A 23,653-nucleotide genomic window follows, 5' to 3' on the forward strand; every position below is an offset into this window, starting at 1 on the left:
AGGGATAGATGCCCAGTTGATCAAAATCTACTTTTCTTTTCTACATCTGAGATCATCGAAGTTTGCTGTGAAATATAACTTTATGCGGATTCATCCCTGAAATCAATTCTGAAAGGCTTACTCTGCACAGCGTATCAAATTGTGGAAGTGAGGTCGAGATATATGTAACCCATGATTGGCGGTAGACGGACATCGGAAGTGGTGAAGTCATGGACCCCGGTGGGTCGGAATCTGAGCGCGCCGCCTCGGGACTTTTCTCAATTTTGAGAGCTGATCCAACCACGAAAAAGCATTCATTTCACAGCACAACAACGATGGCCTCGAACTACACGTGTAGAGCCTGCTCAAGGGCAATTTTTACGCCCTCGTCTTTATATGGACAGGTGAGAGATAAATTCCCTCTTCCTGGAGAGGGGGTTGAAGTTGACTCGATAATTCCAGGCGAAATCGATCCCTCGAAAAAATATCCTACGCAACCTCCCACAGTCGCATCGCAGCCTCTCGTCGACTGCTTCATCGTCATACCATGCTACCAGCAGCCTCTCGGCAGAGAAAAAGCCGCAGCCGAAATCAGGAGGCCTCTCGGCGGGGCTCGCAAAGAAGCTTCGAGAGAAAGCACCTCTGATGACGGAGACCTACGTTGCGTACGGCGCTGCGCAGGAATTACTCAAGGAGTGTGCGAAGAAGGGAGACTACCAGATCCCCCAGGCGCAGGAGAAGAATGGCGAGATCCCAACAGATGAGACGGGTGCTCACATAGGCATTGGAACGGGGTGGTGGTATGACAGTAAGTCCTTCCTCGCGCCCTCTGACAGGACCAAAGAAACCGCGTGCTAACCATTGAATCTGTACAGCTTTGGGACTTCAACCTACGTTCATCAATTGGGCCCAGATAACCTTCATCCACATGTACATGCTCCAAGTCCGCTTCCGAATGTTCCCCAGCACGCACGCCCCGCTCTGGATCCAACATCTCACCAACCACTGCTTCTACGCCGCGGAGGACCGGCTGGTCGTCTGGCACAATACGAATTCGAACTCTCTGCGCCAGAAATACCTCAAGGACATCTTCGCGCAGTGGCGTGCCGTGTTGCTATCGTACGACGAGGCTCTCGTGAAGGGCGATGCCTGGTTGGCGGCTGCGCTGTGGAGGAATCTTTTCGCTGGGAGGGAGGACGTCGACTACGTCCAGCTTGCGCAGATCGTGGCGTACATGCGCAGGGAGCTCAAGAGGCTGGACGCCGCCACTGACGACGAGGTTGCCAATGGGCTGTGGAAGTTCTCTGGCGATCCTAGCGAGTTTGCAGAGCTCGTGAAGAGGCCTAGCAAGATGATGCAGCAGAATGAGAAGGCGTAGAGCGTGTGCTGTATGAAGAAAAGGAGATGCGCACGTCAGGATTTGGGTTCAGGGGATACGACTCATTGGTATCGTCGTTTTGGTCGTATTCCTCTATTATTTACATGAGATTTGTACGATATTGATGAGGCCACCTTGGTGGGTGTACGCTCCCATCAAACTTACTATTTGATGCTCTGTAGATGTATGTCTGTATACTATACCAACACTCGCAATGATATTCTGCCTTGAGGGCGCTTATAGATCAGTTCAATCACAAAAGTACACATATTTTCATCTTTGTAACAATGTCACTTAATCGATATAATTACCTACCTAGGTAGGCATTCTTATGCGGCTTTCCGTTCATCTGGGTGCTGACTCAGCAAGCGCATCTCACATCAAGGCTCCAACCTCACATCTGTCTTTCATAGAACCTTCAGGACCTAGGGCCGACCACCCATTATCTACCATAGACGATATAACGCCATGCCGAACAGCGCGACCGCCACGCATTCATCCGCGCCCCCGCAAATCCCAGGAACCCACGTCGCTCCACAGGACGCGGAAGAGCTTCGCGGCGTTGTCGCGGACCTTCTCGAACGCGAGAGCACCCGCTTCCCAGGCGCGCAACCAGTTTCGTTCGCCCGCGAACATATATCCGAGCTGCAGCGAAATGAGTACTTCATGTGCGAAAAGACGGATGGAATCCGCTGCCTCTTGTTCCTCTACTTCCGCGACGCTGGTGATGCTTTCGAGCCAGTAACACTGCTCATCGATCGTAAGAACCAGTACTTCGACGTGACACCGCCGCTGCGCATACCGTACCACCGCGACCCTGCCGACCCAAATAAATTCCTCTTCAATACCGTCCTCGATGGCGAGCTAGTTCACGACACAGTACCAGGACAGCCAAAGCCCCGCCTCGTCTTCTACGTCTTCGATTGTCTCGCAATCGACGGCGAGAACATCACAAGCAAACCCTTCGACAAGCGCCTCGGCCGCATAAAGGAATGGATCTTCAACCCGTACGAGCGCGCGCGACAGCGAGGACCCATCCCAGAGCCCTTCCGCATGAAGGAGAAGCAAATGTACGCAGCATACCACACACAACGTCTGTTCCAGGAAGTGCTTCCTCGGCTGCCGCACGGCAACGATGGCCTCATTTTTACATGTAAGAATACTCCATACCACTTCGGAACAGACCGCCATATTCTCAAGTGGAAGCCGCCGCACGAGAACACCATCGACTTCAAGCTACGGCTCGGACAATTCCCCACATTCGACCCCGAGGACGGCGAAGAGGGTATGATAGAGGACTACGAAGCGATGCCGCTCCCCTTCTCGCTCCTCGTCCAGCACAACAGTAACAACTACCAACACTTTGCGGACCTCGCCGTCACGGAGGAAGAATGGGAGAACCTAAAGGCGCTGGACCAGCGTCTCGACGGGCGGATCATCGAGTGCTACCGGGGCGACGACGGCAAGTGGCGGTACAAGAAAGAGGATGATGGGACGACGCCGCGCTGGCGAGACGACAAGAAAGACGCGAACCACATCTCGACGGTCAACAGCGTGCTGGAGAGCATCGAGAACCCGGTCACGGAGCGGGACCTCCTGGCCGCGAGCACGAGCATCAAGGAGGCCGTGTACCGCCTGCTCGCCGAGGAGAAGGAGTCGAAGAAGAGGAAGTTTAGCGAGTTCAACGGCGTGCAGTAGACTTGTACAGTTGTGGTTGGCTATTGAGAGCTGTTCACGTGGCGCGCGGCATATGCGGCGTAGAAGTGAGCAAGTATCGCCTTGCAGGATGGTTACTTCTCACCAACATTTGTATGCACTGTTTATTGTCTTTTTGTTTGGGGTTCACTGCGGCGTTTTGGAAACTTGGAAAGGCCTTGGGATAGACCGACTTGGATGGGATGTGAACGGGCTCCACATTTTTGATGTTTTGGGAAGAAAGGGAAAGATTTTTATCTCCTCCTTCGCCCTTGTTATTGTCGCTTATCCTTTCTTCTTGTGTGTTTAAAAAGCAAAACAAACTCACCATGATACCCACGGAGGCTCGAAAGGAAAAGATCCTAGTTTTAGCTGTAGTCGATAGTATTTGTATCAATAGAAACATAAGATCAACATGAATTACAAGGCAACGTCGACTTCGTCGTGCATTACTTGAACTATTTCCGCGCGAGAGTCAACATATCTTGAAGAGACTATGTGGTATAAAGCTTCCGATTGTTTTCATTGTTACTGTGACATGGCTATGGATGGATATCATCGACACTTAATCGTCCTTAACCTGACATATCTTGAACCATCTAGTCCAGAGTTGAAGAACATAACGTAAAACCCCCTTTCACCCAAGACACCACCCACCTACAAATCATCCCCTGAAAAACATCACAAACGCAGAAACATAAAAGACCGCCAACACCGCCAAAGCCGCCATCTCCCATCAAATCAGCGTAATCTTCCACGCATACGGTGACTCCTCAGGCGTACCAGCACCATCACTCTTCGACGCGTCGCCACCGTCGTTGTCGTCGTTTCCCGACGCCACGCCGTAGATGCAAAGGGCGATGAGCGCAAGGGCGATGATGGTGCAGAGGAGGATGGCGCTGACGCCGCAGTGTTGGAGCTTTGAGGTTCTGCCGTTGCTGTTCCCGTTGCTGTTGCGGTTGCGGCGGCTGTTGGTGGTAGTGTCCCGCTGGGTGCGTGGTAGGGGGTCAGTTGGGAGGGGGGATAGTTGTGCTGAGGGGATTGGGGTGTGGAAACGACCTGCGTGGCGGACCGTGGTTGTGAAGTTGGTGAGTGCTGGGGAGACGGGGCGCGGTGGGGAGGGCAAGGGCCAATTTGGGGTGGAGGAGTCTTGAGAGGGACGATGGAGACCGGACTCCAGGTCTATTGTTTGGTCGTCGTTATTGTCGTTGTTGTTGGGTTGTTCAGCTCGCTCGCTGGTGAGACGGCTCCTGTTATTAAGCTCAGATCTCATGCAAGCTGTGAGATCCTGCATGCGGGCTGTGAGAGTCTCCGCGCGAGATCGTAGTTGGTCGATGGAGGATTGAGGAGAGAGGGATCTTGGGGTGATGGGGTTGTAGGGTGGTGGTTGTGTCTCCCCTTCTTCTTCCCCTTGATGAGGGAAGGCAGTGTATGCCGGCGGGGGTGGTGTACTGGTCATCTTGAAAGATTTGCTTTGGTGTACTGAGGGATATGTGTATAATTTGTTTCGTTGAGAGTGTGTTGCTTGTGAGTGCTGTATCCGCCTTGAGACAGTTGCTTAATGGCACTGAACGACTTCAGAAGGTGTTGAGGCCAGTCAGGGTGAGATGATGGATTCTGAGTCGAACGTCAATCGTCTACTGTGGCTAGCTTCAGTGGATGTTGGGAGATGGATGATACACTCTGAAGTGTTGCGTTGATGGTTTCGGGATACTGATGGAGTGGAAAGTCTGTGAGGAATTGCATACTGGCGGAGCCACTGTTGCCTTTAAATCAATTGAAAGTGTTGAATCCCAAGGTTCAATCCCTCGGGATCGCCAACTCTGGTTCGAGATAGAATGTTGAGCTTCCAATGTTGGGCACATGACCCATTTTGATACCGAATAACGAATGAGGTAAAGCAAAACATCACCAAAACCGAGCGACTGAACCAAAGATCTTACATATTATTTATTGGCTACCAACCATACGGGCCCTTGGTGCCACATCTTCACAACTTAATCAACATAAGGAGTTGAACCTTATGGTTTGCCCTTCCCGGACAATTCTAACACGAACGCTTTCTTTTAAGCATATGCCGAAAGCTGGACGCCACTTACATGCATGAACATTCCCAAACGCCTTGCGCTGATACAATGAAATAAGACTCGGCCTTTTGACTCTACCTCTGTCTCTACCACGCGGTGATATCGTCGACCTCTGCCTCACCGAATGTGCTGGACTTGGTTGCTGTCAAACCGGTATCGGACTGTTCCAGAGAGGCATTGTTCGGCGTCCTATTCATGATCTCAGGGAGGTTCTCATTCAAGAAGCCTACCAAGTGCCCGTTGACCTGCTCGAACTCTAGTAGGAACGCATCGTGTCCGTCTGGTGAGTCAATCGTCTTCAGCACTGCATTCGGGATATAGGCCGCCAACTCCTGCTGCTCTGCGAAAGTGAATAGTCCATCGGATTGGATGCCGAGAACCAGTGCGGGCTGTTCGATCAACGATAAGGCGTGATGAAGTGCGGATACAGGGTCCAGAGTTTCCGGGGAAGTTCCTTCGGGATAGCGATGGCGAGAGACGTCGTGAGTATCGAGCTTGCGAGTGATGGCAATATAGCAGTTGGCATCGAATCGCTTGATGAACTTCTCTCCCTGATATCTCAGATAGGATTGCGCAGAGAAGTAGGTAGGGGCGCGTTTCTTGAGCGGTGCTGCACCTTGCCCATTCGTCTTTGGCCCTTCCACGGGCGTTACAGGATCGGACGAGCTGGAGAATTCGAGGTCTGTCTGGCCTGCTCCTGCTTTTGACGGTAATGCGACAGAGCTGTTTGTTCGAGAAGCTGTTCGTGGCGATCGGGCATTCTTGTGACCCTCATTGTGGATTGCCCAGTGCTCGTGACTAGGCGTTGTAGGTCTCGTTGCACCACTAATGTTCTGTTTCTTAGACAGATCTGGGGTATTGCGACCGAAGCGCGACTCGAACGAATCTCGGCTGCGGTATGTCAAGAGTGCAGACATACGCGCCGCTCCAAGCCCCGTGGACGGGGGATCTGTAAATGGATAGTAGCCGTCATCGTACTTGGGATCGCTGTAGATGCTCTGTCTCTGGGCCTCCCCCCAACTGATTCCCCAAGCACTGTAGCGCGCAGATGTTGCGATTGGAACGATTGTCTTCACATAGTCCTTTCCGAAGTACGCAAACTCCAAAACCAGCATACCTCCCATGGAACCTCCCACCACGGCCGCAATCTGTCGGACCCCGAGATCGTCGAGGATCAGCTTGAAAAGGCTACTCCAGTCAGTGATTTCCTCAGCGTAGCGAGCTGCTGTGCAGGATCCGAAAACTTACTTGACGTCGTCGCGCACGGTTGTGAGAGGGAACTCGGGTCCGTACAGGCCTAGGGCAGGGTCGCCGTCTTTGGCAGTCACAGGACTCGCGCTGCCGTACGGACTGCCTAGACTGTTCATGCAGACTGCGAAAAACTTGGAGATGTCACAAGCCTTCTCAGGGCCACCAAGCAGCGGACCCCACCAGTCTCCCACGTCAGCACTTCCTGTGAGAGCGTGACATATCACCATTGCGTTATCTCCCTCTGGGGATAGAGTGCCAAAGGTCTTGTATGCGACGGGTACATTGTATAGGACTACGCCGGACTCTAGCGTGAATTCTGGAATGATTGCAATGGTTTGGTCGGGAAGCAAACTGAGAAAGGGGTTCTCGGGCTGTGTTGTGACTCTTTCTGTGCAAACATTTCATGATTAGTATTGTTTGTTCCGTAAGTCGGTCTCGGGAGGGACCAGACGAGTATCAAAGAACAAAAACGAGGAATACAATCAAAAGAGGTAAGCTTACTGTACTTGTGCGTGCCATTGGCAGCGCCAGTGGGAGTTTCGGGCGCGGACATGGCGACTGAGGGTGAATTGTGTATAGAGGGGTTGAAGTGAGGGTAAATAAGAGTGGTGATTATTGGCGATGTATGTATATGCACATGCTTGTGAGAGAGGAGTCACCCAGCTAACTAGCTCATTAACGAATAGTTTAGCAGGTAACTTAAGTTGGAGTCATGAAGATGAAGAAGAATGGATAATAATTAAATTAATGACATTCTAGGCCGGATTCACGTTTGTCCCCTCCATCTGCCGTTCCTGTCCTATCGATAAGAAATCCCCGGCGGAGAAATGACGTGCTCGGTCCAATTGCCTATTCTCTCTTACTCAGTAGTGGGGGGTTACGATCCATCTTCCAACATCTTTATTCATCTCGTCTTCTTGTATTGTCTGTCTTTTTGTCGATTTTCAGGTCTTGAAGACCCCTCACAACTAGAGAAATTATCGTCAAATCAAAGCGGATTCGTCTGCTACCCCGATTCGTCCGGCCATGCCGATATGGTCGAACCGGGCCAATAGTAGAGATGCCAAATTAAGCCACACATATCTGCACACAAAGGTTGACTCGGACCCAAGGAGCATTTAGACGCGGACGTTTCCACTTGAACAAGTTCTATGTAACAGGTTCGTTTACAAGTCGTTCGGCTATGCAGCTGTCCGATGGCCCTAAACTGTCTGTTTGTTGAGTAACAAAGACTATTTGCATCATTAGAGTAACGGTGAAGTGATCGATCTTGCATATACCTAAACAAAAAGATTGCGAATTCATACAAGCCGTGGTATTCCGTCGAAGTTTCGATAAGCTTCTGCCTATGCTTTCAACCAGGCCAATCTTCAAGTTCTAGTCGTCCTCGCCGTGGTACGAGGTGTTTGCTCCTCAAACCTGTGACTCCAACTCTAGACTTTAGAAAATGCGACAGAACCTTGTGTTCGTCATGTGTTATTGCACATTGACTATCACTCTTCAACATCTGCCATACCTAGCAGTGATTTGGAATTCAAACAAACATCACGATCACAAAATAATGACATGATTACGAGTCACCGACACACTACGCCAAACTTCACTTTCATGCAGTCCATAGAGTATGGTAACTGCTATGAATTTTCGAACATTATGTTGTATTACTGTCCACTGACAATGTCTATAAGAAGCCCTCCTTTCGCTCTCCCATGAGTCCGAAAACCTCGACTCTACTGACTCTACGGCTCAGTTGTTCAGTATCCTACCTTATCTCTTCAATAACAATATTGAAGGCATGGAGGGAGTTGAATGCATCTTTTCAAGATCACCAGAGGACGCCCGGGAACCTAAGGGCCGCATCCCCTATGTCGAAAAGCACGCCGGCCAGCCCATGAGACGACGCTTCCGCCCCGAGTTAGAAAGCGAAATGGGCATCGAGCGATCCAGGGGTTCCAAACTTACTTTATACGATTCTGACTACTTGGAGAACACGAGTCTTTCACAGTACCCGGTATCCTCCATTGAAGTGGTCTCAGAGGAATACGTGTCGGGCATGTCATGGTCTCAAAAGAAAAATTGTACCTCTGATCCCACATGCAAGGAAACCTTCCGCGATTTACGTCGCAGAGGATTAAACGACCGCGGCGCCAGAGATCGACTTTCATCATGCAGTCCAACGTTTTCTGGTCACCCACGGACAGAGAACTCTCCTTCGCCAAACGCTGGCCAGGAAATGACCTCAAAATCGCTGCGGAAAAAGCCAAAATTTGTCATAGCCAGGGAGCTTTACTCTCAGCGTGAAGCCAGGGCTGATACGCCGCACATCAGTGAGACGACACCATACGATCATACTGACGGTTGTCCTGAGGCATGCGATTACGAAGATTGTCAGACGTTGGAGCCTTCGTCGCGCCCAAGTTCTACGTCCGAACCGGGTGGCAACCGCATATGAAGATAATTCTGTATGAGATCCTGAGGAGACTGCAGGAATATAGGTTTATGGTACAAGAAAAGTATTGCAATGCTTGAAAGGTCGTGGCGGTCCCCATCGGACATTGTCTTTTAATGCTTTGTAACTCGTAGGCCATCCCATCCAAACTTCTGAGGACTTCATGACCGCAAAAATAGTTTCTGATAGTCTGAAAATTGAATAAAAAATTATATGTTGAAATGAACGATCGTGAAAACCTACAAATGATGAAAGCGCGTAGAGTACCATATGAACAGAAGCACAGACCACTCACCAACAGCCAATGCAGCTAGACTGAACCATTCAACCTTTCATCTTTCCATCTCGAAAGCATTCCCCCAAACCATCACTTTACTGTCATAAAAAGATGCCATGCGAAAAGTGGTAGTAACAGGTCTCGGGCTGGTGACCCCTCTCGGAATAGGTACTGCATTGATGCTGGCTTGCACCTTTGAGTCGCTTCTAATTCACAATCTTTCCAGGTGTCCGCCGAACATGGAGTCGTCTTTTAGATGGACATAGCGGCATTGTCTCCATCCGAGATAGAAGTCCGCAATTCGCGGCTCTGCCGAGTCAAGTCGCTGCAGTCGTGCCCTCGGGTACGAAAGAAAGAGGCGAATGGAACCCAAAGGAGTTATTAAGTCCTGGTGTTAGTTCACACCAATCACCCATTAAGACGATGCTAAGCAATCGAAGGACGAACGAAAGATGGCTCGCTTTGCTCAGTATGCCATGGTCGCTTCGGAGGAGGCGCTTAAAGATGCAGATTGGCTGCCTACTAAAGATGAGGATCTACAGGCTACGGTATGTCATTGATATCACGTGTGTGGGCTTCCAATTGACATGTTCCAGGGCGTCTACATGGGGTCTGGAATTGGGAGTTTAGATGATGTTTATGACACTACTGTTTCATATGAACATGGAGTATACAAATCCTCAACGAATTCATCGGATCCTGGCTTATCATTTATAGGGCTACAAGAAGGTGTCGCCGTTGTTTGTACCTCGTCTCCTCATCAATCTTGCCGCTGGTCATGTCTCTATGCGCTTTGGATTTCAGGTATGTGCAAATGTATTGAGGCTTTGGCTGTCGTCTTGACACTGAACTCAACAAAAGGGACCTAATCATGCAGCTACAACCGCGTGCACCACGGGTGCCCATAGCATTGGCGATGCAGCTCGGCTCATTCAGTTTGGAGACGCCGATGTCATGATAGCTGGTGGAGCAGAGTCTTGCATTCACCCACTTGCCATTGCAGGGTTTGCAAGAGCGAGAAGCCTTGCAACAGACTGGAACGACCGACCCACTGAATCGAGTCGACCCTTTGACAGAGACCGCGCTGGCTTTGTCATCGGAGAAGGGGCTGGTGTTGTTGTGCTAGAAGTATTCCTATCCCAATCTGGTGTCTATGCAACGATATTAATAGTAAACAGGAACTCGAGCATGCAAAAAGGCGTGGTGCGAAGATCTACGCCCAACTTGCTGGCTACGGCTTGTCCAGCGATGCCCACCACATGACAGCGCCTCGAGAAGACGGGCAGGGCCCGCGTCTCGCAATGAAGCATGCACTCCGACACGCAGGCATCAAGCCTAGCCAAGTCGACTATGTAAATGCACATGCGACGAGTACCGTTCTTGGGGACGCAGCAGAAAACAGAGCCATCAAGGATCTACTTCTAGGAGAGGAGGGTAGAGAAAACGCCTCTGATATCAACATCAGCAGCACGAAAGGTGCTATTGGACATTTGCTCGGAGCTGCCGGCAGTGTGGAAGCCATTTTCACGATACTCGGCTTGTATAATGTAAGTGCTTTTAGGAGAACGAGGAGATTTCGTGACATGAAGTCTAACGTGGATAGAACACTCTCCCACCTACATTGAATTTACAGAACCCTGGGGATCCCAAGGAGGACTTCGATTGCAATTATGTAGCCAACACCGCACAACAGAAAGAGGTCAGAGTTGCTCTCTCCAACAGCTTTGGCTTTGGGGGGACCAATGCATCACTGTGTTTCAGCAAAATGTAATGTATTAGTAGTTGTAGAAGCTTATATATTATGAATATCATGAACTAGGTAGAGTTCCGTACATCGTTTATGGGTACCCTAATTAGTGACATATATGGGTTGGTCATAGCTCCGTTACTGGATGAAAAGGGAAGTTACCTACCCCACCACGAATAGATAAGGAAGGAACCATCATGTCAAAAAACCATCGGCCAACGGCGGGAAACCCCACTAAGGGTCTAGTCTAGAGTCAAATTATAGCTGAAGCTTCAAATCTTTCTTCTTCATCTACACAATTCAAGGATCGTCTTGTCATAGTCTCTGTGCGGTTGCTGTGCTCTTATAGAAGCTTGCGTGAAGGAAAAGGCGAAAATGACAAGTTCACGCCCCTCATCTCCGCACGGATCGGTAGATGCGGATGGAGGCAAACCGTCTTTTCTCGTGAACGTGTCGAACAAGGCGTCAAGATATCATGCAAGAGTTCCGTACCTTTCAAAGTTGCCACTCGCTGCTATTGCAATCATTTTAACACTCATTATTATTAACATTGTTACATGGGCGGCTGTTGGCGTCGTATTGGTACGTATTCACAAGGTTCAGTTTCCAATGAAAACCTTAATTGACCGCTATGAAGCATTTCCATACTCCTTTAATATCTACTGCGATTCTTTCATGGACTCTCGGTCTTCGACATGCTCTTGATGCGGACCACATCTCGGCGATCGACCTCATGACCCGCCGTCTGATTGCAGCTGGGCAAAGACCCGTAACAGTGGGCATGTTCTTCTCCCTGGGTCACTCGACTATCGTCATCATCACCTCTCTTGTGGTCGCTGGCACTGCAGCAGCCGTGTCTGACAGATTCGACAATTTCTCTCGTATCGGCGGCATCATTGGGACTTCTGTGTCTGCAGCATTTCTTCTCCTCCTTGGCCTGATGAACGTCTACATTCTTTACAAACTGATCGTCCAGATGCGTAAGCTGATCGCGAGCGAGCCCGGGACCGAGCATCAAGAATTCAAGATCCAAGGCGGCGGATTTCTTTTCAACGTCCTCCAGAAGATGTTCAAGTTGATCGATCGACCGTGGAAAATGTATCCCCTAGGCGTCCTCTTCGGTCTGGGATTTGATACGTCGTCTGAGATCGCGATCCTCGGTATCTCATCCATTCAAGCTGCAAAGGGGACCTCGATCTGGCTCATTCTGCTGTTTCCCTTGTTGTTCACTGCGGGAATGTGCTTGTTAGACACGACCGATGGCGCGTTGATGATGAGCCTGTACACGAGCACGCAGCTTGCGAGGGATCCGATTGCGATTTGCTACTACAGCATCGTTCTTACGGTCATTACGGTAGTTGTTGCTACGGTCATCGGTGTTGTGCAGTTTCTCAATCTTGCGCTCAATGTCGCGGAGCCAAAGGGGCCGTTTTGGGACGGTGTCGAGAGGTTGGGTGAGAAGTGGGACATTGTCGGTGAGTACTACCATGATGACTTTTTGCTTAACGATGTGGCCGAACTTCAAAGAACTGTTCTTAACTGACGATACGTAGGTGGAGCCATATGTGGTTGCTTTGTCGTGTTCGGCGGATTGAGCGTTTTGCTGTACAAGCCCTGGCGACGTCGCATTGACAGGAAGAGAAACCGTAACGCGCACTTTGAAACTCTGGACCAAAGCATCGAGAGGCAGCGAGAGGACGAGGAAGATTTGGTGACCCGTCCCGAGCCTGTCAAGGGAGGAAATGGAGATGCCGAGGTGACTGTGCACCCAGTGGAAGACACTGATGCTGCTGGACCTGCGGGGGCGGCGGGGCGTAGTTGAATCAAGCATATGGGATGGAACCCATGTCATCTCAACCAAGCATATAGATGGTCTGGATCTTTTATGTATTTTGGCCTTTTTTTCGAAACATATGAACCACTTTCGAGATGCCTCTCGATTTTGATGGCTTCACGGCGCCTGTTGCTTCTGTTGCTTCTGCCGCATCTTCTGCATCTCGTTTCTCGGCCTCGCCCGAAGAAAGCGCCACGTCCACCATGATAGCATCAATCGCATCTCTCTGATACTTGTCCACCTCATAAAAAGCGATTCCTTGAGTTTCTGCCCACTGCTCCGCGAGCGCTCGATCAACCTGCCGCTTGTTGGCAGCAAGATCAAGCTTCGTCCCCACAAGCACACATCCGAACCGCTGCGTCCCAGACCCATACGGCACACCATACTCATCCTCAGTATCACGGGACAAAACGATACGAGAATAGCCTTTGGTGGTAATGTAGTCAAATGTAGCCTTGTCGGTGATGTCATACAGCAAGACAAACCCACCCGCCTTCTTAATGAAGCTCTCGAAGAAGATATTGGAGTGTACGCCGTGCTGGGGATCTCTGTACACGCTGGTGCTCAGGTCGATGGGGAATATGCATTGTCTGACATTGCCGACCTGGATGAACTTGCTTTCGGGTTGAGCGCTAGGCACGTAGAGTTGGAAGTGCTCGCCCTTTAGAAACTGGGTTGTCTGTGTTAGTAGTGAAACTAATACATACATACACATAATTGTATACGGTTTTATATAAATAGAGGAGCACATTACCATGTCAGTGAAGCACGTTTTGCCTACGCCTGGCTCTCCAAATACTACCACGAACCAGCCACGAGTGGTACTTTGGTCATTTGCATTGGATCTACGAAGTAATCTCTGGATACTCGATACTTGACGCATGTTTGGGGATACTGTAAACACAATATTGCGAGATACGTTTCATAGACTACCTGACTACTATGTGTTGTCTATCTGGAGGTTCTTGAGATGGAGGCCTTGCCTTATGGCGCTAACTGTATTTGGGCATGAAGGGCCATGCAACCTTATACATGGTTCAACCTTTCAATTTTTATATGAGAGACTAACTTGGTATTATTGTAAATATGTCCGTATATGCACTTAGGAGATACGAACAAAATCTAATACACTGTCCATAATTGGGTACGTCCATGACGCGTCCCCTTCAATAGTCCAAACCCCCAGAGAAGCCGCCAAGCCTGAATCAGGATCGCTCTGAATCTGAACCCCAGGTAATCACTTCCGACTTCCGACAAAGCCGCGACCAACAAGACCAAGATTGGGATGGGACCATTGACCCGGAACCAGCAACGGTTCCTAGTTCTTGGCTTATGGTTATGATGCGCCTCCATGATCACTGTCGCGACCTTTCCAACTCTTCACAACTCCTCGTGTACGCCGATTCCTCTTCCCTAGGTGTCCTGTCCACGCAAGCCGGTTCTGCACGCCGCGCAAACACTTGATTGAATGCCTTATTTCAGGCCTCTAAACACCTCACGACTTCCACCTGCTCGCGACGATAGCATTCGATTACACTTCACACCCCCGTTTGCTCCCTGACGCCTCTATATTCAAATGTACCACAACAATTTCGACGGCCGACCAGAAAGCCTCCGCCTGATCGACCTGATCCCCGACAACAACGTCTATGCCTCGGACGAAGAAGACTCCTTCTACCGCCACGACGACGACGACGACTACATAATCCACCCGAAGTGGCGGGCGCTCGCACAGCAAACCTCACAAAAGATACCGCGGAGAGTGCAGCGCTTCTCCGCCATCTGCCTAGTGCTATTGCTCGTGGCCTGGATTACCTGGAAGATACATTACGGTCCGCAATACGCTGAGCGCAAGCAGTTGATTATGGAGATGGACACAGTGCCCGAAGCGGCATACGGAACGAGTCTGAGGCCCGTGTTCAAGGATATGATACATATGAAAACGTTGGACGAGAAACATCTTCCGAAGGGGGACAAGAGGCTTGTGATTGTTGGGGATGTACACGGTTGTAAGGAAGAGTTGGAGCAGCTCTTGCAGGAGGTCGGGTTCGATGAGAAGAACGACCACCTCATTCTGACTGGAGACATCATCGCGAAAGGTAAGCAGACTTGACTGAGGTCAAATGGCATAGGTGTTGACAAACTGCAGGACCAGACTCGAAGGGTGTCGTTTCGCTGGCGGAGAAACTAGGTGCTTCCTGTGTGCGCGGCAATCACGAAGACAAGGTCCTCCTGTCTCTCCAGGAGAGTAGTCATCGTCACGCTGGCCTGCAAGGTCCAGATGAAGATCCCGATCGTGAGACCGACTTCCTTGAAGAGCAATCCTTCTCACATGGAGACTATAAACTGCGGAAGTTCGCAAAATCCTTCTCGAAGAAGCAGATAGGATGGCTGAAAGAATGCCCCGTTATCTTGCGAGTTGGTCACATACCAGACATTGGTGATCTCGTGGTAGTTCACGCCGGATTGGTTCCAGATATGCCACTCGAACAGCAGGATCCATTTCAGTGTATGAATATGCGAACTATCGATCTGAAGACACGCATACCCTCCGAGTCCCGCGATCATACCCACTGGGAGAAGTTCTGGAATCACCAGCAGAAGAAGCTCCCCAAGAAAGAGAGACTGACCGTCGCGTATGGCCATGACGCGAAAAGGGGGCTGAACATCAACAAATACACCTTTGGGCTGGACTCCAACTGTGTCCGGGGTGGCAAGCTCACAGCAATGGTCATCGATGCAGCTGGCAAGCAAAAAATCGTACAGATCAAGTGTAAAACCAACTACACTGAGAAAGAGTTACCGCCGGAAGATTCTTGAGTACTCCGTTTGATATTAAGCATTTCCAGGCGTTATTCGGCATTAGCATGGTCATTCATACAAAGAAATCAACACACGGTGCAGTTATATACAGGTACATAGAAGTGCAATGTAGCATTACAAACAAGCCCTCGCGGGATTCCATCTACTAATCTATCTACCCAACGTCCAAGTCTCCAATATGTACATGGAACGGTAACTCCCTGAAGTCTGATCTAAACATCAACAAGACCATACTCCGTAAACCCTCCGACCCAGCGATCAAACTCCCCCTTCTTCTCCGCAACCTCAACCTGCGTGCCCACCAACTTAACCTCCATCCCCGGCACCTCATCCCTCCCGATCTCAAAATCACCCAACCCAACCCTCCAATGAACATTCTTCTTCAAATACTCCTCCGCATTCTCCTCCGTCGTCTCGCCCGCCGCAATGGCCTTGTCAAGCGCCCCCTTAAGCCCAATCTGCGCGGTACCTTGCACATCCTTCGCATGCTCCCCACCACCAAGCGTCGACACCAACCCCACAAACGACTTCGAAAACAACCACTCCGCAGGCTCAGCGTCCACATCGCCGAGGAAAACGAGCACATTGTACGGCGAGCTGCCGCCCTCGGCACTGAGTCCGTACACGGGGAACGACACGTCTGCCAAGTACAGCGTCGTCGTCGTCGTTTCGTTGCCGGTGGCCTGGCGTTTGTTGGAAGTCACAGCGGCGGTGGAGGTAGCGGCGCCGTATTGGCTCGTCACGTTCGCAATGAGCGTTTCGTTCGAGGGGCTGCCGATGAGTTCGGGGTACGTGTAGCCTAGGACGGCGGTGTCGCGGACGAGGGCTGAGGTCCAGAAGTCGCCGTCTGCGTTGCGGTGGAAGGGCGTGAGTGCTGGGGTTTGCGTGTCAGTGTCACATTGTATCAAAGATGGGGACGAAACATACGTGTGTCAGCGGTGAGAAGTTCGCCTTGCTCGATCGTGTATGTCGGCGTGCGGCTCTCGCAAGGCTCGACGTACGAGTCTGGGTATATCGCCTGGAACAGCGCCATCTGGCGGTCGACGGTCGCGTGGTGGAGCCAGAACATGGGGTCGAAGGCCGCGACGGAGGGGGGCGACATGTGGCCTGGGAAGTTGGCGACGTGGATTGGGTTGTGCAGCGTTTCGAGGTCGCCTCCGCCGCCGGCGCTCGAGGGGCAATGGGTGCCGCCGCCGCTGCTGACTCGGTCGAAGGTTCCCCACTGGCTGAGGATTCGGAAGAGGCTGTCGCGTTGGGATGGCAGGATGGCGCGGAAGCGTGCGTTGAGGGAGTCGTGGTCGGAGACTGGGTAGTCTCTGCGGACTGTGTGGTTCATGGTATCGCAGACTTCAGGAATCCCGCCTCCTACTCCTCCTTGATTTCCTCTCGTTATGCAGCCCTGATGCTTGTTAGTAGGAGGAACGCAACGGATGATGGGGAAAGTCTCACAGTTCCGTTGATCTGGCGGTTGTCGAGGGGATGGAAGTTGTAGTCGTAAAGGGGGTTGTCGATCCGAGCAGCCGTGCCATTGGGGAACGTAACTGATACCTTCTCTTCTGTCATGGAGACTGGAATGACGGGTTCAGAACTGGGGATATTCTTTGCCCAGTCCCAGTATGGTATGCGAAGTTTAGTTGCTGCGTCTTGGTACCTTGACCGGGACGATGCAGGAAATTGGGCTGCTATACCGTTGGCTACGGTTTGGAGTTGTTGCTGTCAATGTCAAGTCAGCCACAGATTGTATCTATCAGTCGTTGTTAGAGTGTACCTCAAAGAGAGCCAGGTAAGGACGATGCCAGGTCCCGAATAGTTGATTGGTATGCGGACAGTAGCCCATTTGATGATCCTGTCGGCCAGTGAAGTTGCCTTCTACACCGTCCCAAGAAGTCCTTGTGATGTGTTAGTGATGATCAATGACAAATCGGGAGGAGAAAATGTACCATGGCATCCCGTGAATACCTGTTAACCCGTCAGTATCTCACGTCATATATAGCAAACGCTCGATGTCCCACATACCAGCGATTTGGAACCAAGAGTTAATCACATCCTGATCCATAGCCTGGAAATCGGTCATGGCCAGAAGAAAGAGATTCCACATGTCCCCAGTGGCTTCGAGATCCCTCAATTCGAGACGGGGATGGACACCGCCCGTGGCGCCAGTGATGGCAAAATAGTTCCCGGGGCCTGGAGCTTGTCGCTCTTCAAGAAGCTCACGCTTGACTGATTGGAGAGGTGAGGCATAGCTCAATGTAGACAGCAGCGAAAGCGCTGCGAGTGAGGTTGACTTCATGTTGTATACAAGAGAATGACAATGACGATAGAAATCAAAGGAAGGACTGGTAGGTATTGGTAAAGAAGAAGGCTACATGATCGACGCTTCGTAGGATACTTATACTAGACATTGTGGATAACTTCAATATCAACCACTGATATGATTACTGCTAGTCATGTTTCTTCAGATTATGCCAATGTTCATGCCACCAACAACCCCAAGAAACAGACATGAACACATGACGGCACGCCTTTGAGAGGCGACGATGGCCACCATGTCGTCCCTACAAGCTCAACCTAATGCAAGGATTTTCACGAAATTAGATGTCAAGGCGCGTGGTCGTTCGTGCGGTCGACAGGGAGCTGAACCGGGAAATGGGATCCAAAGCGTCAGCAGCCACTCCAAAAAGAAGGTGATGGAGATCAATGCATACCGCGTTCCTCACGTGGTCGTGAAAATATGGCATCACCTGTCGATGTTTCGCGTTTGGTTGTAGATATAATAGAATCTCTATATACGCTATGTTGAGATTTTAAGCTTTGTCATTGGGCACGGGAAACGCGGGAGGATCGTGGTAGGAAATTACTCTGTTGATCTGACTGTGTTGACCCTTGCAATTCGTGTGTGATGATGGGATTGTGACCAATTCGTCTGCACAGCCCATCAGAACACTCACTTTATGCGAGTGCTTGAAGGCCTTCGAGAACAATTCTGCGACAGGATTGGGGTACCCGCATCGCCCCGTGTATTCACATTATCCCTTTCCGTGGCCATTGATGATTTAAGGATAATGCTCTAAGGGTAACCTTATATGTCTCTTATACGTTCAAGCATGCGGGTAGAACAAGAGCAGTGGAACTGAACATTTGCAGCTTATCTCGTTTGTATATAAGAGAATCTCTACCTGCAGACTTGTCGCGCTACATCCCGCAAACATAAAGCTATAATGCTATCCAATCCCATTCGCCAGGCGTGACATATGCGCATCATAGCTGTCATCTCCTATCGTTGATAATAGGCAGAAGGATCCACGTCTAGAGTCTCCATGTCATCAACCTGGGGTTTCTTACTCAGATACTGCATGCTTTTATGCACGTCCATCCCCTTCCTATTCTCCCTGTAATTCCACACATTCCACACCAGGAGCACGAGGATTGTGACTGGAATCGTGATTGCCCAATAGTGCCAGAAGGTGCGGGCCACAGTAAGCTCGCGAGTCGTTTCATCGAACTGGAAGAAGTTCATGCCAAAGATGGCGGCCACAAACGCACCAGGCAGAAGTACCAGGGTGATGTACGCGATGGTTCTCATTGGCAAGCTGTCATTCCGAACGGCTTGGGCGATTTGAAGATTGATTTTCGCCAGGCGGCCCTGATTTCTGCTATCGATTTGGGCGAGTACAGTATACAGCTGGCCGGGCATCAGCATCACACCTGCAATGGTCCTAACATTCATCTACTCACCACATTGTTCAGATTTTCAATGCGTTTTAGCATACACTCCGTTTGGTATTCGTACCCTTCAAGAACCCCAACGCGATTTTGTAGTCTCTGTTTCCTGCGGTCGTCCTCTAATTGATCCTGCGTCCAAGCGTCGGAATCTGTGCGATCAATGCGGCTGACTTCCTCCAAAATTGACAACAGCCTGTGCGTGATCTGTGCCGTGGACCGAAATCTTCTTTTAAGGTATACCATTGTCGTTATATATCTGTTTGCTCGTGTAGTTATTCCCTGAATTTCATCCAAGCTCCACGTCTGGAGCGCAGCTGGACGTTTAGACCCAAGATATGACAAGTTAGAGAGGTCAGTTCGGCGCTCCTCATCGTAGAACAGCTCCTCGCACGGTATTCTCATACGGTCATTTAGCTGTGTTGTGATCATATGCACGAGTATCTCTGGAAGAGTAAGGCCGTGGCCTAGATATGTTGAAGAAGACTTGATGTGTTCCGTGAATTCAGTGAGCGATGCTGGAGAAAAGCCTTCGAGAAAGCCGTCAGTTCGGCCAGTTTGTGCATCCCATTTGAGAGCAAATGACCACATCGAAGAGTACGCCGTTGATGAGCCATGGCCGACTCGAATCACAAACTCTACCTAGATCTTCAGATGTTGTGGCTTAGCTGGACGATGAGTATTACGCACGAATCTGTGAAACCTTTCCGTCAGAGTCCCGATCGATGAAGGATGTGAATGCGCCGGAATGCGCGCCGCCTATCCCACGAAGATGAAGGTATTGCTTGGGAAGGTGCAACTTTCCAAAGATGTCTATCATCTCTGATGTTCGCAGGGGTAGCGATGTGTAGGAATAATCCCTGAGGCCGCAGAATTTATATTGGCAGATTCTAGTTTGGTGAGCTGAAAATGTTTGTATTTACGTATATCTTCAAGCTCACATTAGGTCTATGCCTGGCGTTTGACGTGGAGACTACGCCGTCAATTGCGATTCAGAGTTGCGGCTTCGAAATCCACTCTACAACTTACACGAGTTGCCGTCCACTGAAGCAGTTCTTCGGCTGTGACATCCTCCTTCCTGATGTTATCTGCAGATCCCACATCACACCTGAGAAGTCCAAAATTGAAGTCGTCTGGTTTGAAGTTCACATCTCTACCGGAACGTAGGTGCTGTTCGTACCAATTGTCAAATGGATCGACACCCATCTCTTGAGATTATTGCGAGTGAATGAAAGTGTTTAGGAGACATATTGTACGGAGTACAGGTTTGAATAACATCGAAGGTGCCTGGACGAGGCTACACAACGTGTGCTGCATGGTGGCGCGGCCAGGGTAGGCGAGTCGATGCCTTACTCACGAAGATGCAGGATGAAGACACAGAATGAAGGCGTAGCTTGAGAACTCTTCCAAGTACATTGTTGAGGACAATGAATATGGATATTTGCTACCGATGAACGAACTGTATAGTGAATAGGTCTCGCTGTAGGAAATGCTATTTTAGGTAGATGACGTAGCTTTACCCTCCACTGCAATTAACTCCGTCGTCGAGGTAATATGTCTCTGCAAGTGATTTTCCCTTACCAGTCTCTACAAACTCTCTGGCCATCAAGAAAATACTAATCGAAGCCGATTTTACACATCCGACTTCTATCTGGTGTTCCGAAGGCCGTCGGATTGTGGACGTCGCATTTAAAATCGGCCATAATTGGCCAAATTGGGACTAGCGCACGGTGTTAAGCTTATCACCACTCCTTACACCCCCAACTTTGTACGACGAAAGTCAGCCTTACAAGGTGAATTGATTGATTGATCGAGTGGGAAGCAAGATCCGTAATCTGTGCCACCATGGGTCCGATATCTTTCGACAGAACTTTTCTCGGCGGACCTAACGTCACGGAGGACCCTTAGGATGTTGAAGGGGCGGGGGACAAAGAATGCCGTATATCGAAGTATAAATGTACAGCGTCAGCACTTGTATCCGTAGTCTCATTCCAAACTCATACCAAACACTTCCATCAACAATCAACAAGAGTATCTAAACAACATCCAATAATCCTTTGTTCTATACACCTATCCATTTCACCTTTCAATCAAAATGACTTCGCAAACTCCAGTCTGGTTCATCACTGCTGCCAGTTCGGGCTTCGGAAAGTACATTGCTCTAGAGGCTCTCTCCCGCGGCCACAAGGTCATCGCCAGTGCACGAAGCACGTCGAGGATCCAAGACCTTGCTGAAAAGGGGGCGGATACTGTGGTCCTCGACGTCACATCACCTCTGCCGGAAATCAAGAAAGTCGCGAAAGAGGCCAATGACAAATATGGCCACATTACACATCTTGTCAACGCTGCTGGTTACATCCTCGCTGGTGCAGTAGAGGAAACTTCGTAAGTAATAAACTGATGAAAAGGATTAGAATTGGTCACTAACGAGCCGTAGACCACAAGAAGACTACGACACTTTCAACACCAATGTGTTTGGAGCATTGAATGTCAGCAAAGCCTTCCTACCATATATCCGCGCCACGGAAGGCGAAAAGACGATTTCGAACTTCGGATCAATTGCCTCTTGGTCTGGTGGTCCTGGCTATGGCCTGTACTGCGGCACCAAGTGGGCCATTAGCGGTATCAGCGAATCTATGCGAGCAGAGCTCGAACCTTTTGGTATCAAAGTCACCGTCATTGAGCCTGGATACTTCAGGACTGGATTTCTCAATGCGGGAGCGAGAGTCAACTCTGAGCAGCGCATCAAGGCGTACGACGATACTCTGGTTGGTCAGGTCAGGGCCGGTTTGGACGCCACCGATAACAACCAGCCTGGCGATGTTATCAAAGGTTCGAAAGTGATAGTGGACATCTTGACCCATTCTGGAAAAGCCGAAGGGAAGGACATTCCAGAACGTGTGGCTCTAGGATCCGATTCACCACCCTACATCAAAGGCAAGCTCGAGAGAACCGAAGCGTTGTTGAAGGAATGGAACGCAATCACCACCGATACAGACCATAAATAAACGTTTCGTTTAGAGTGAAGGTGCGGCTTTGAAACGCGGAAGTCAACGTTTCAGAACGTGATGGGAGCGTTTTAGTTATAGGAGTCTCCTTAAAAGTCCAATTACATTAATTATTTCAATCAATTGACAAAGGATTACAACCAAGTGAAAGCTAGCTGGATGCACTAAATGTGGAAGCTACTAATTTAACATTGGATTTATAGAATCAAAAGACAGAACTCCAAAGATGTTTGTTATTGGACGTCAGGGTTAATTTGAAAGTGATGAGGCTTCGTCCATTCGACAACACTAACTTGATCAACATGCGACCTCTTTCTCCCACATACTACGTTATCTCTAATGAAATACTTTCCATATCGACAAGGCGATTCACTCCTGTTCAATCCCCGCCGTGGCTCACCAATCAATGGATCTTTACCATAGAGGTTGAACTTCCTTATCATCTGTCGTCTATGAAATACTTGCAATTGATTTATCTCAGCTCCTGACAACCTCGGTCATCATTGCTAATCGTCTGCACTCAAACCACACCTCGGAGAAGTTAAAACACTTCTGGCAACGAATAATTCAATCTATGAACCATTCGTCGCCCTAACTGAGCGAGCACATACATAGCATAGCATGTGGCCATAGAAGTCGATTCCATAGCCTGTAAATGCTAGTTGTTCGGCTTTCTTTCGAGCCGTGTCTCCTCTTGGATAACGACTCGACCATGTGCTCTGCAGACCCATGGATCTGAGTATGATCATGCTGCTTGTCTGACCAGATCAAACTGATGTGCCCATCGTCCGTCCTGGCGAGGCACTAGATGCAATGCAATATCACTAAACGTAATGTGTTGTCATGGCTTCAAAATCAAGTTAATAGAACCATAACAATGACCACTCTGCCGTTGACGACATACATCAGATCGGCAACGGCGAACTCTGGTTCAACGGCCCCAATCACAAGAACCATCACACCGCTAGTCTCCGCATCTCCAAAATGACCGGTATCTGGTTCGCACTCGCAGCATTGCATGAGCAGGGCCGTCAATCACTCTCTCCCAGTCCACCTCGCCTGCAAGTAAAACCTCATCACACCTCTCCCGCCCTACATGAAACGGGAGCAAACCGAACAACCATGTCGATATCTCCTGGTTGCCCCGCCCCCATGCACGAGACACAATCAACGATCGAACGAACCAATGTCAACTCGCCCTTTCTTTTCCCCCCAAGCCACTTATAAAATCTAATCCCTGACCAATATGTTTTCCCCGCTATTGACAGAATCTGCCGTCCGAACCTCACATGTAAACTCGACCTGCTCGCTCACTCCCTCCCCCTCCCATATCTCCAAACATTCGCGCATACATGTCATCCGCAAACAAGATTTTTCTTCGTCTCCGAGACGCAGGTTCTAACGC

The 23,653-nt window shown here is 49.9% G+C and overlaps 12 protein-coding genes across 12 annotated transcripts; 7 read left to right on the forward strand and 5 right to left on the reverse strand.

The window, feature by feature from the left end:
- The first annotated feature begins 275 nt into the window (after positions 1 to 275).
- BU24DRAFT_497780 (uncharacterized protein) lies at positions 276 to 1,622 on the forward strand. The gene is made up of 3 exons (XM_033534301.1): positions 276 to 383; positions 442 to 787; positions 855 to 1,622. The coding sequence occupies exons 1-3, from the start codon at positions 315 to 317 to the stop codon at positions 1,355 to 1,357; spliced, it is 918 nt and encodes a 305-aa protein (XP_033376912.1). The 5' UTR covers positions 276 to 314; the 3' UTR covers positions 1,358 to 1,622.
- Positions 1,623 to 1,778: 156 nt separating this feature from the next.
- BU24DRAFT_429171 (mRNA capping enzyme, alpha subunit) lies at positions 1,779 to 3,477 on the forward strand. Its single transcript, XM_033529670.1, has one exon. It carries the CDS (start codon positions 1,826 to 1,828, stop codon positions 3,053 to 3,055), a length of 1,230 nt encoding a protein of 409 aa, XP_033376913.1. The 5' UTR covers positions 1,779 to 1,825; the 3' UTR covers positions 3,056 to 3,477.
- A 216-nt stretch (positions 3,478 to 3,693) lies between these two features.
- BU24DRAFT_475007 (uncharacterized protein) lies at positions 3,694 to 4,511 on the reverse strand (the record flags this gene model as incomplete). The annotated part of the gene is made up of 1 exon (XM_033532881.1): positions 3,694 to 4,511. The coding sequence occupies one exon, from the start codon at positions 4,509 to 4,511 to the stop codon at positions 3,789 to 3,791; it is 723 nt and encodes a 240-aa protein (XP_033376914.1). The 3' UTR covers positions 3,694 to 3,788.
- Positions 4,512 to 4,989: 478 nt separating this feature from the next.
- On the reverse strand, positions 4,990 to 7,110 carry BU24DRAFT_429172 (homoserine o-acetyltransferas-like protein). The gene is made up of 3 exons (XM_033529671.1): positions 6,892 to 7,110; positions 6,388 to 6,778; positions 4,990 to 6,327 (listed from the first exon to the last, which is right to left on the reverse strand). The coding sequence occupies exons 1-3, from the start codon at positions 6,941 to 6,943 to the stop codon at positions 5,226 to 5,228; spliced, it is 1,545 nt and encodes a 514-aa protein (XP_033376915.1). The 5' UTR covers positions 6,944 to 7,110; the 3' UTR covers positions 4,990 to 5,225.
- Positions 7,111 to 7,998: 888 nt separating this feature from the next.
- BU24DRAFT_468697 (uncharacterized protein) lies at positions 7,999 to 8,842 on the forward strand (the record flags this gene model as incomplete). Its single annotated transcript, XM_033532545.1, has 2 exons — positions 7,999 to 8,017; positions 8,079 to 8,842. 2 exons carry the CDS (start codon positions 7,999 to 8,001, stop codon positions 8,840 to 8,842), a joined length of 783 nt encoding a protein of 260 aa, XP_033376916.1.
- A 344-nt stretch (positions 8,843 to 9,186) lies between these two features.
- BU24DRAFT_429174 (3-oxoacyl-synthase-like protein) lies at positions 9,187 to 10,936 on the forward strand. The gene is made up of 8 exons (XM_033529672.1): positions 9,187 to 9,284; positions 9,343 to 9,509; positions 9,557 to 9,664; positions 9,713 to 9,784; positions 9,834 to 9,920; positions 9,978 to 10,244; positions 10,295 to 10,663; positions 10,720 to 10,936. The coding sequence occupies exons 1-8, from the start codon at positions 9,233 to 9,235 to the stop codon at positions 10,885 to 10,887; spliced, it is 1,290 nt and encodes a 429-aa protein (XP_033376917.1). The 5' UTR covers positions 9,187 to 9,232; the 3' UTR covers positions 10,888 to 10,936.
- A 161-nt stretch (positions 10,937 to 11,097) lies between these two features.
- On the forward strand, positions 11,098 to 12,732 carry BU24DRAFT_429176 (NicO-domain-containing protein). Its single transcript, XM_033529673.1, has 3 exons — positions 11,098 to 11,445; positions 11,501 to 12,338; positions 12,417 to 12,732. Exons 1-3 carry the CDS (start codon positions 11,239 to 11,241, stop codon positions 12,683 to 12,685), a joined length of 1,314 nt encoding a protein of 437 aa, XP_033376918.1. The 5' UTR covers positions 11,098 to 11,238; the 3' UTR covers positions 12,686 to 12,732.
- A 14-nt stretch (positions 12,733 to 12,746) lies between these two features.
- On the reverse strand, positions 12,747 to 13,580 carry BU24DRAFT_468700 (uncharacterized protein; the record flags this gene model as incomplete). Its single annotated transcript, XM_033532546.1, has 2 exons — positions 12,747 to 13,367; positions 13,452 to 13,580. 2 exons carry the CDS (start codon positions 13,578 to 13,580, stop codon positions 12,747 to 12,749), a joined length of 750 nt encoding a protein of 249 aa, XP_033376919.1.
- Positions 13,581 to 14,162: 582 nt separating this feature from the next.
- On the forward strand, positions 14,163 to 15,596 carry BU24DRAFT_93577 (Metallo-dependent phosphatase). Its single transcript, XM_033534820.1, has 2 exons — positions 14,163 to 14,796; positions 14,847 to 15,596. The coding sequence occupies exons 1-2, from the start codon at positions 14,274 to 14,276 to the stop codon at positions 15,515 to 15,517; spliced, it is 1,194 nt and encodes a 397-aa protein (XP_033376920.1). The 5' UTR covers positions 14,163 to 14,273; the 3' UTR covers positions 15,518 to 15,596.
- BU24DRAFT_475023 (Di-copper centre-containing protein) lies at positions 15,596 to 17,810 on the reverse strand (the record flags this gene model as incomplete). The annotated part of the gene is made up of 6 exons (XM_033532882.1): positions 15,596 to 16,394; positions 16,448 to 16,919; positions 16,970 to 17,233; positions 17,289 to 17,409; positions 17,461 to 17,479; positions 17,537 to 17,810. The coding sequence occupies 6 exons, from the start codon at positions 17,808 to 17,810 to the stop codon at positions 15,733 to 15,735; spliced, it is 1,812 nt and encodes a 603-aa protein (XP_033376921.1). The 3' UTR covers positions 15,596 to 15,732.
- Positions 17,811 to 18,642: 832 nt separating this feature from the next.
- BU24DRAFT_429178 (uncharacterized protein) lies at positions 18,643 to 20,632 on the reverse strand. The gene is made up of 5 exons (XM_033529674.1): positions 20,270 to 20,632; positions 20,182 to 20,213; positions 19,931 to 20,130; positions 19,256 to 19,878; positions 18,643 to 19,202 (listed from the first exon to the last, which is right to left on the reverse strand). The coding sequence occupies exons 1-5, from the start codon at positions 20,444 to 20,446 to the stop codon at positions 18,795 to 18,797; spliced, it is 1,440 nt and encodes a 479-aa protein (XP_033376922.1). The 5' UTR covers positions 20,447 to 20,632; the 3' UTR covers positions 18,643 to 18,794.
- Positions 20,633 to 21,025: 393 nt separating this feature from the next.
- BU24DRAFT_381464 (NAD(P)-binding protein) lies at positions 21,026 to 22,390 on the forward strand. The gene is made up of 2 exons (XM_033524741.1): positions 21,026 to 21,625; positions 21,678 to 22,390. The coding sequence occupies exons 1-2, from the start codon at positions 21,336 to 21,338 to the stop codon at positions 22,246 to 22,248; spliced, it is 861 nt and encodes a 286-aa protein (XP_033376923.1). The 5' UTR covers positions 21,026 to 21,335; the 3' UTR covers positions 22,249 to 22,390.
- Positions 22,391 to 23,653: the final 1,263 nt, after the last annotated feature.

This window comes from Aaosphaeria arxii (genome assembly GCF_010015735.1).
Source record: "Aaosphaeria arxii CBS 175.79 unplaced genomic scaffold BU24scaffold_17, whole genome shotgun sequence".
Taxonomy (NCBI): Eukaryota; Fungi; Ascomycota; class Dothideomycetes; order Pleosporales; genus Aaosphaeria; species Aaosphaeria arxii.

Excerpts from the sequence above, each read along its gene's own strand:
- BU24DRAFT_429174 (XM_033529672.1), top strand. The coding sequence starts at position 9,233 with ATGCGAAAAGTGGTAGTAACAGGTCTCGGGCTGGTGACCCCTCTCGGA. Across the intron at positions 9,510-9,556 it reads AGGAGTTATTAAGTCCTGGT|GACGAACGAAAGATGGCTCG; the intron begins GTTAGTTCACAC and ends AAGCAATCGAAG. Across the intron at positions 10,664-10,719 it reads CGATACTCGGCTTGTATAAT|AACACTCTCCCACCTACATT; the intron begins GTAAGTGCTTTT and ends TAACGTGGATAG.
- BU24DRAFT_429176 (XM_033529673.1), top strand. The coding sequence starts at position 11,239 with ATGACAAGTTCACGCCCCTCATCTCCGCACGGATCGGTAGATGCGGAT. Across the intron at positions 11,446-11,500 it reads CGGCTGTTGGCGTCGTATTG|CATTTCCATACTCCTTTAAT; the intron begins GTACGTATTCAC and ends ACCGCTATGAAG. Across the intron at positions 12,339-12,416 it reads TGAGAAGTGGGACATTGTCG|GTGGAGCCATATGTGGTTGC; the intron begins GTGAGTACTACC and ends GACGATACGTAG.
- BU24DRAFT_93577 (XM_033534820.1), top strand. The coding sequence starts at position 14,274 with ATGTACCACAACAATTTCGACGGCCGACCAGAAAGCCTCCGCCTGATC. Across the intron at positions 14,797-14,846 it reads TGGAGACATCATCGCGAAAG|GACCAGACTCGAAGGGTGTC; the intron begins GTAAGCAGACTT and ends GACAAACTGCAG.
- BU24DRAFT_429172 (XM_033529671.1), bottom strand. The coding sequence starts at position 6,943 with ATGTCCGCGCCCGAAACTCCCACTGGCGCTGCCAATGGCACGCACAAG. Across the intron at positions 6,779-6,891 it reads CAATGGCACGCACAAGTACA|AAAGAGTCACAACACAGCCC; the intron begins GTAAGCTTACCT and ends ATGTTTGCACAG. Across the intron at positions 6,328-6,387 it reads ACCGTGCGCGACGACGTCAA|CCTTTTCAAGCTGATCCTCG; the intron begins GTAAGTTTTCGG and ends TGACTGGAGTAG.
- BU24DRAFT_381464 (XM_033524741.1), top strand. The coding sequence starts at position 21,336 with ATGACTTCGCAAACTCCAGTCTGGTTCATCACTGCTGCCAGTTCGGGC. Across the intron at positions 21,626-21,677 it reads GGTGCAGTAGAGGAAACTTC|ACCACAAGAAGACTACGACA; the intron begins GTAAGTAATAAA and ends AACGAGCCGTAG.
- BU24DRAFT_497780 (XM_033534301.1), top strand. The coding sequence starts at position 315 with ATGGCCTCGAACTACACGTGTAGAGCCTGCTCAAGGGCAATTTTTACG. Across the intron at positions 384-441 it reads CCTCGTCTTTATATGGACAG|GCGAAATCGATCCCTCGAAA; the intron begins GTGAGAGATAAA and ends CGATAATTCCAG. Across the intron at positions 788-854 it reads AACGGGGTGGTGGTATGACA|CTTTGGGACTTCAACCTACG; the intron begins GTAAGTCCTTCC and ends GAATCTGTACAG.
- BU24DRAFT_429178 (XM_033529674.1), bottom strand. The coding sequence starts at position 20,446 with ATGGGTGTCGATCCATTTGACAATTGGTACGAACAGCACCTACGTTCC. Across the intron at positions 20,131-20,181 it reads ACGCCAGGCATAGACCTAAT|AATCTGCCAATATAAATTCT; the intron begins GTGAGCTTGAAG and ends TCACCAAACTAG. Across the intron at positions 19,879-19,930 it reads CGGAAAGGTTTCACAGATTC|AGTTTGTGATTCGAGTCGGC; the intron begins GTGCGTAATACT and ends AGATCTAGGTAG.
- BU24DRAFT_429171 (XM_033529670.1), top strand. The coding sequence starts at position 1,826 with ATGCCGAACAGCGCGACCGCCACGCATTCATCCGCGCCCCCGCAAATC.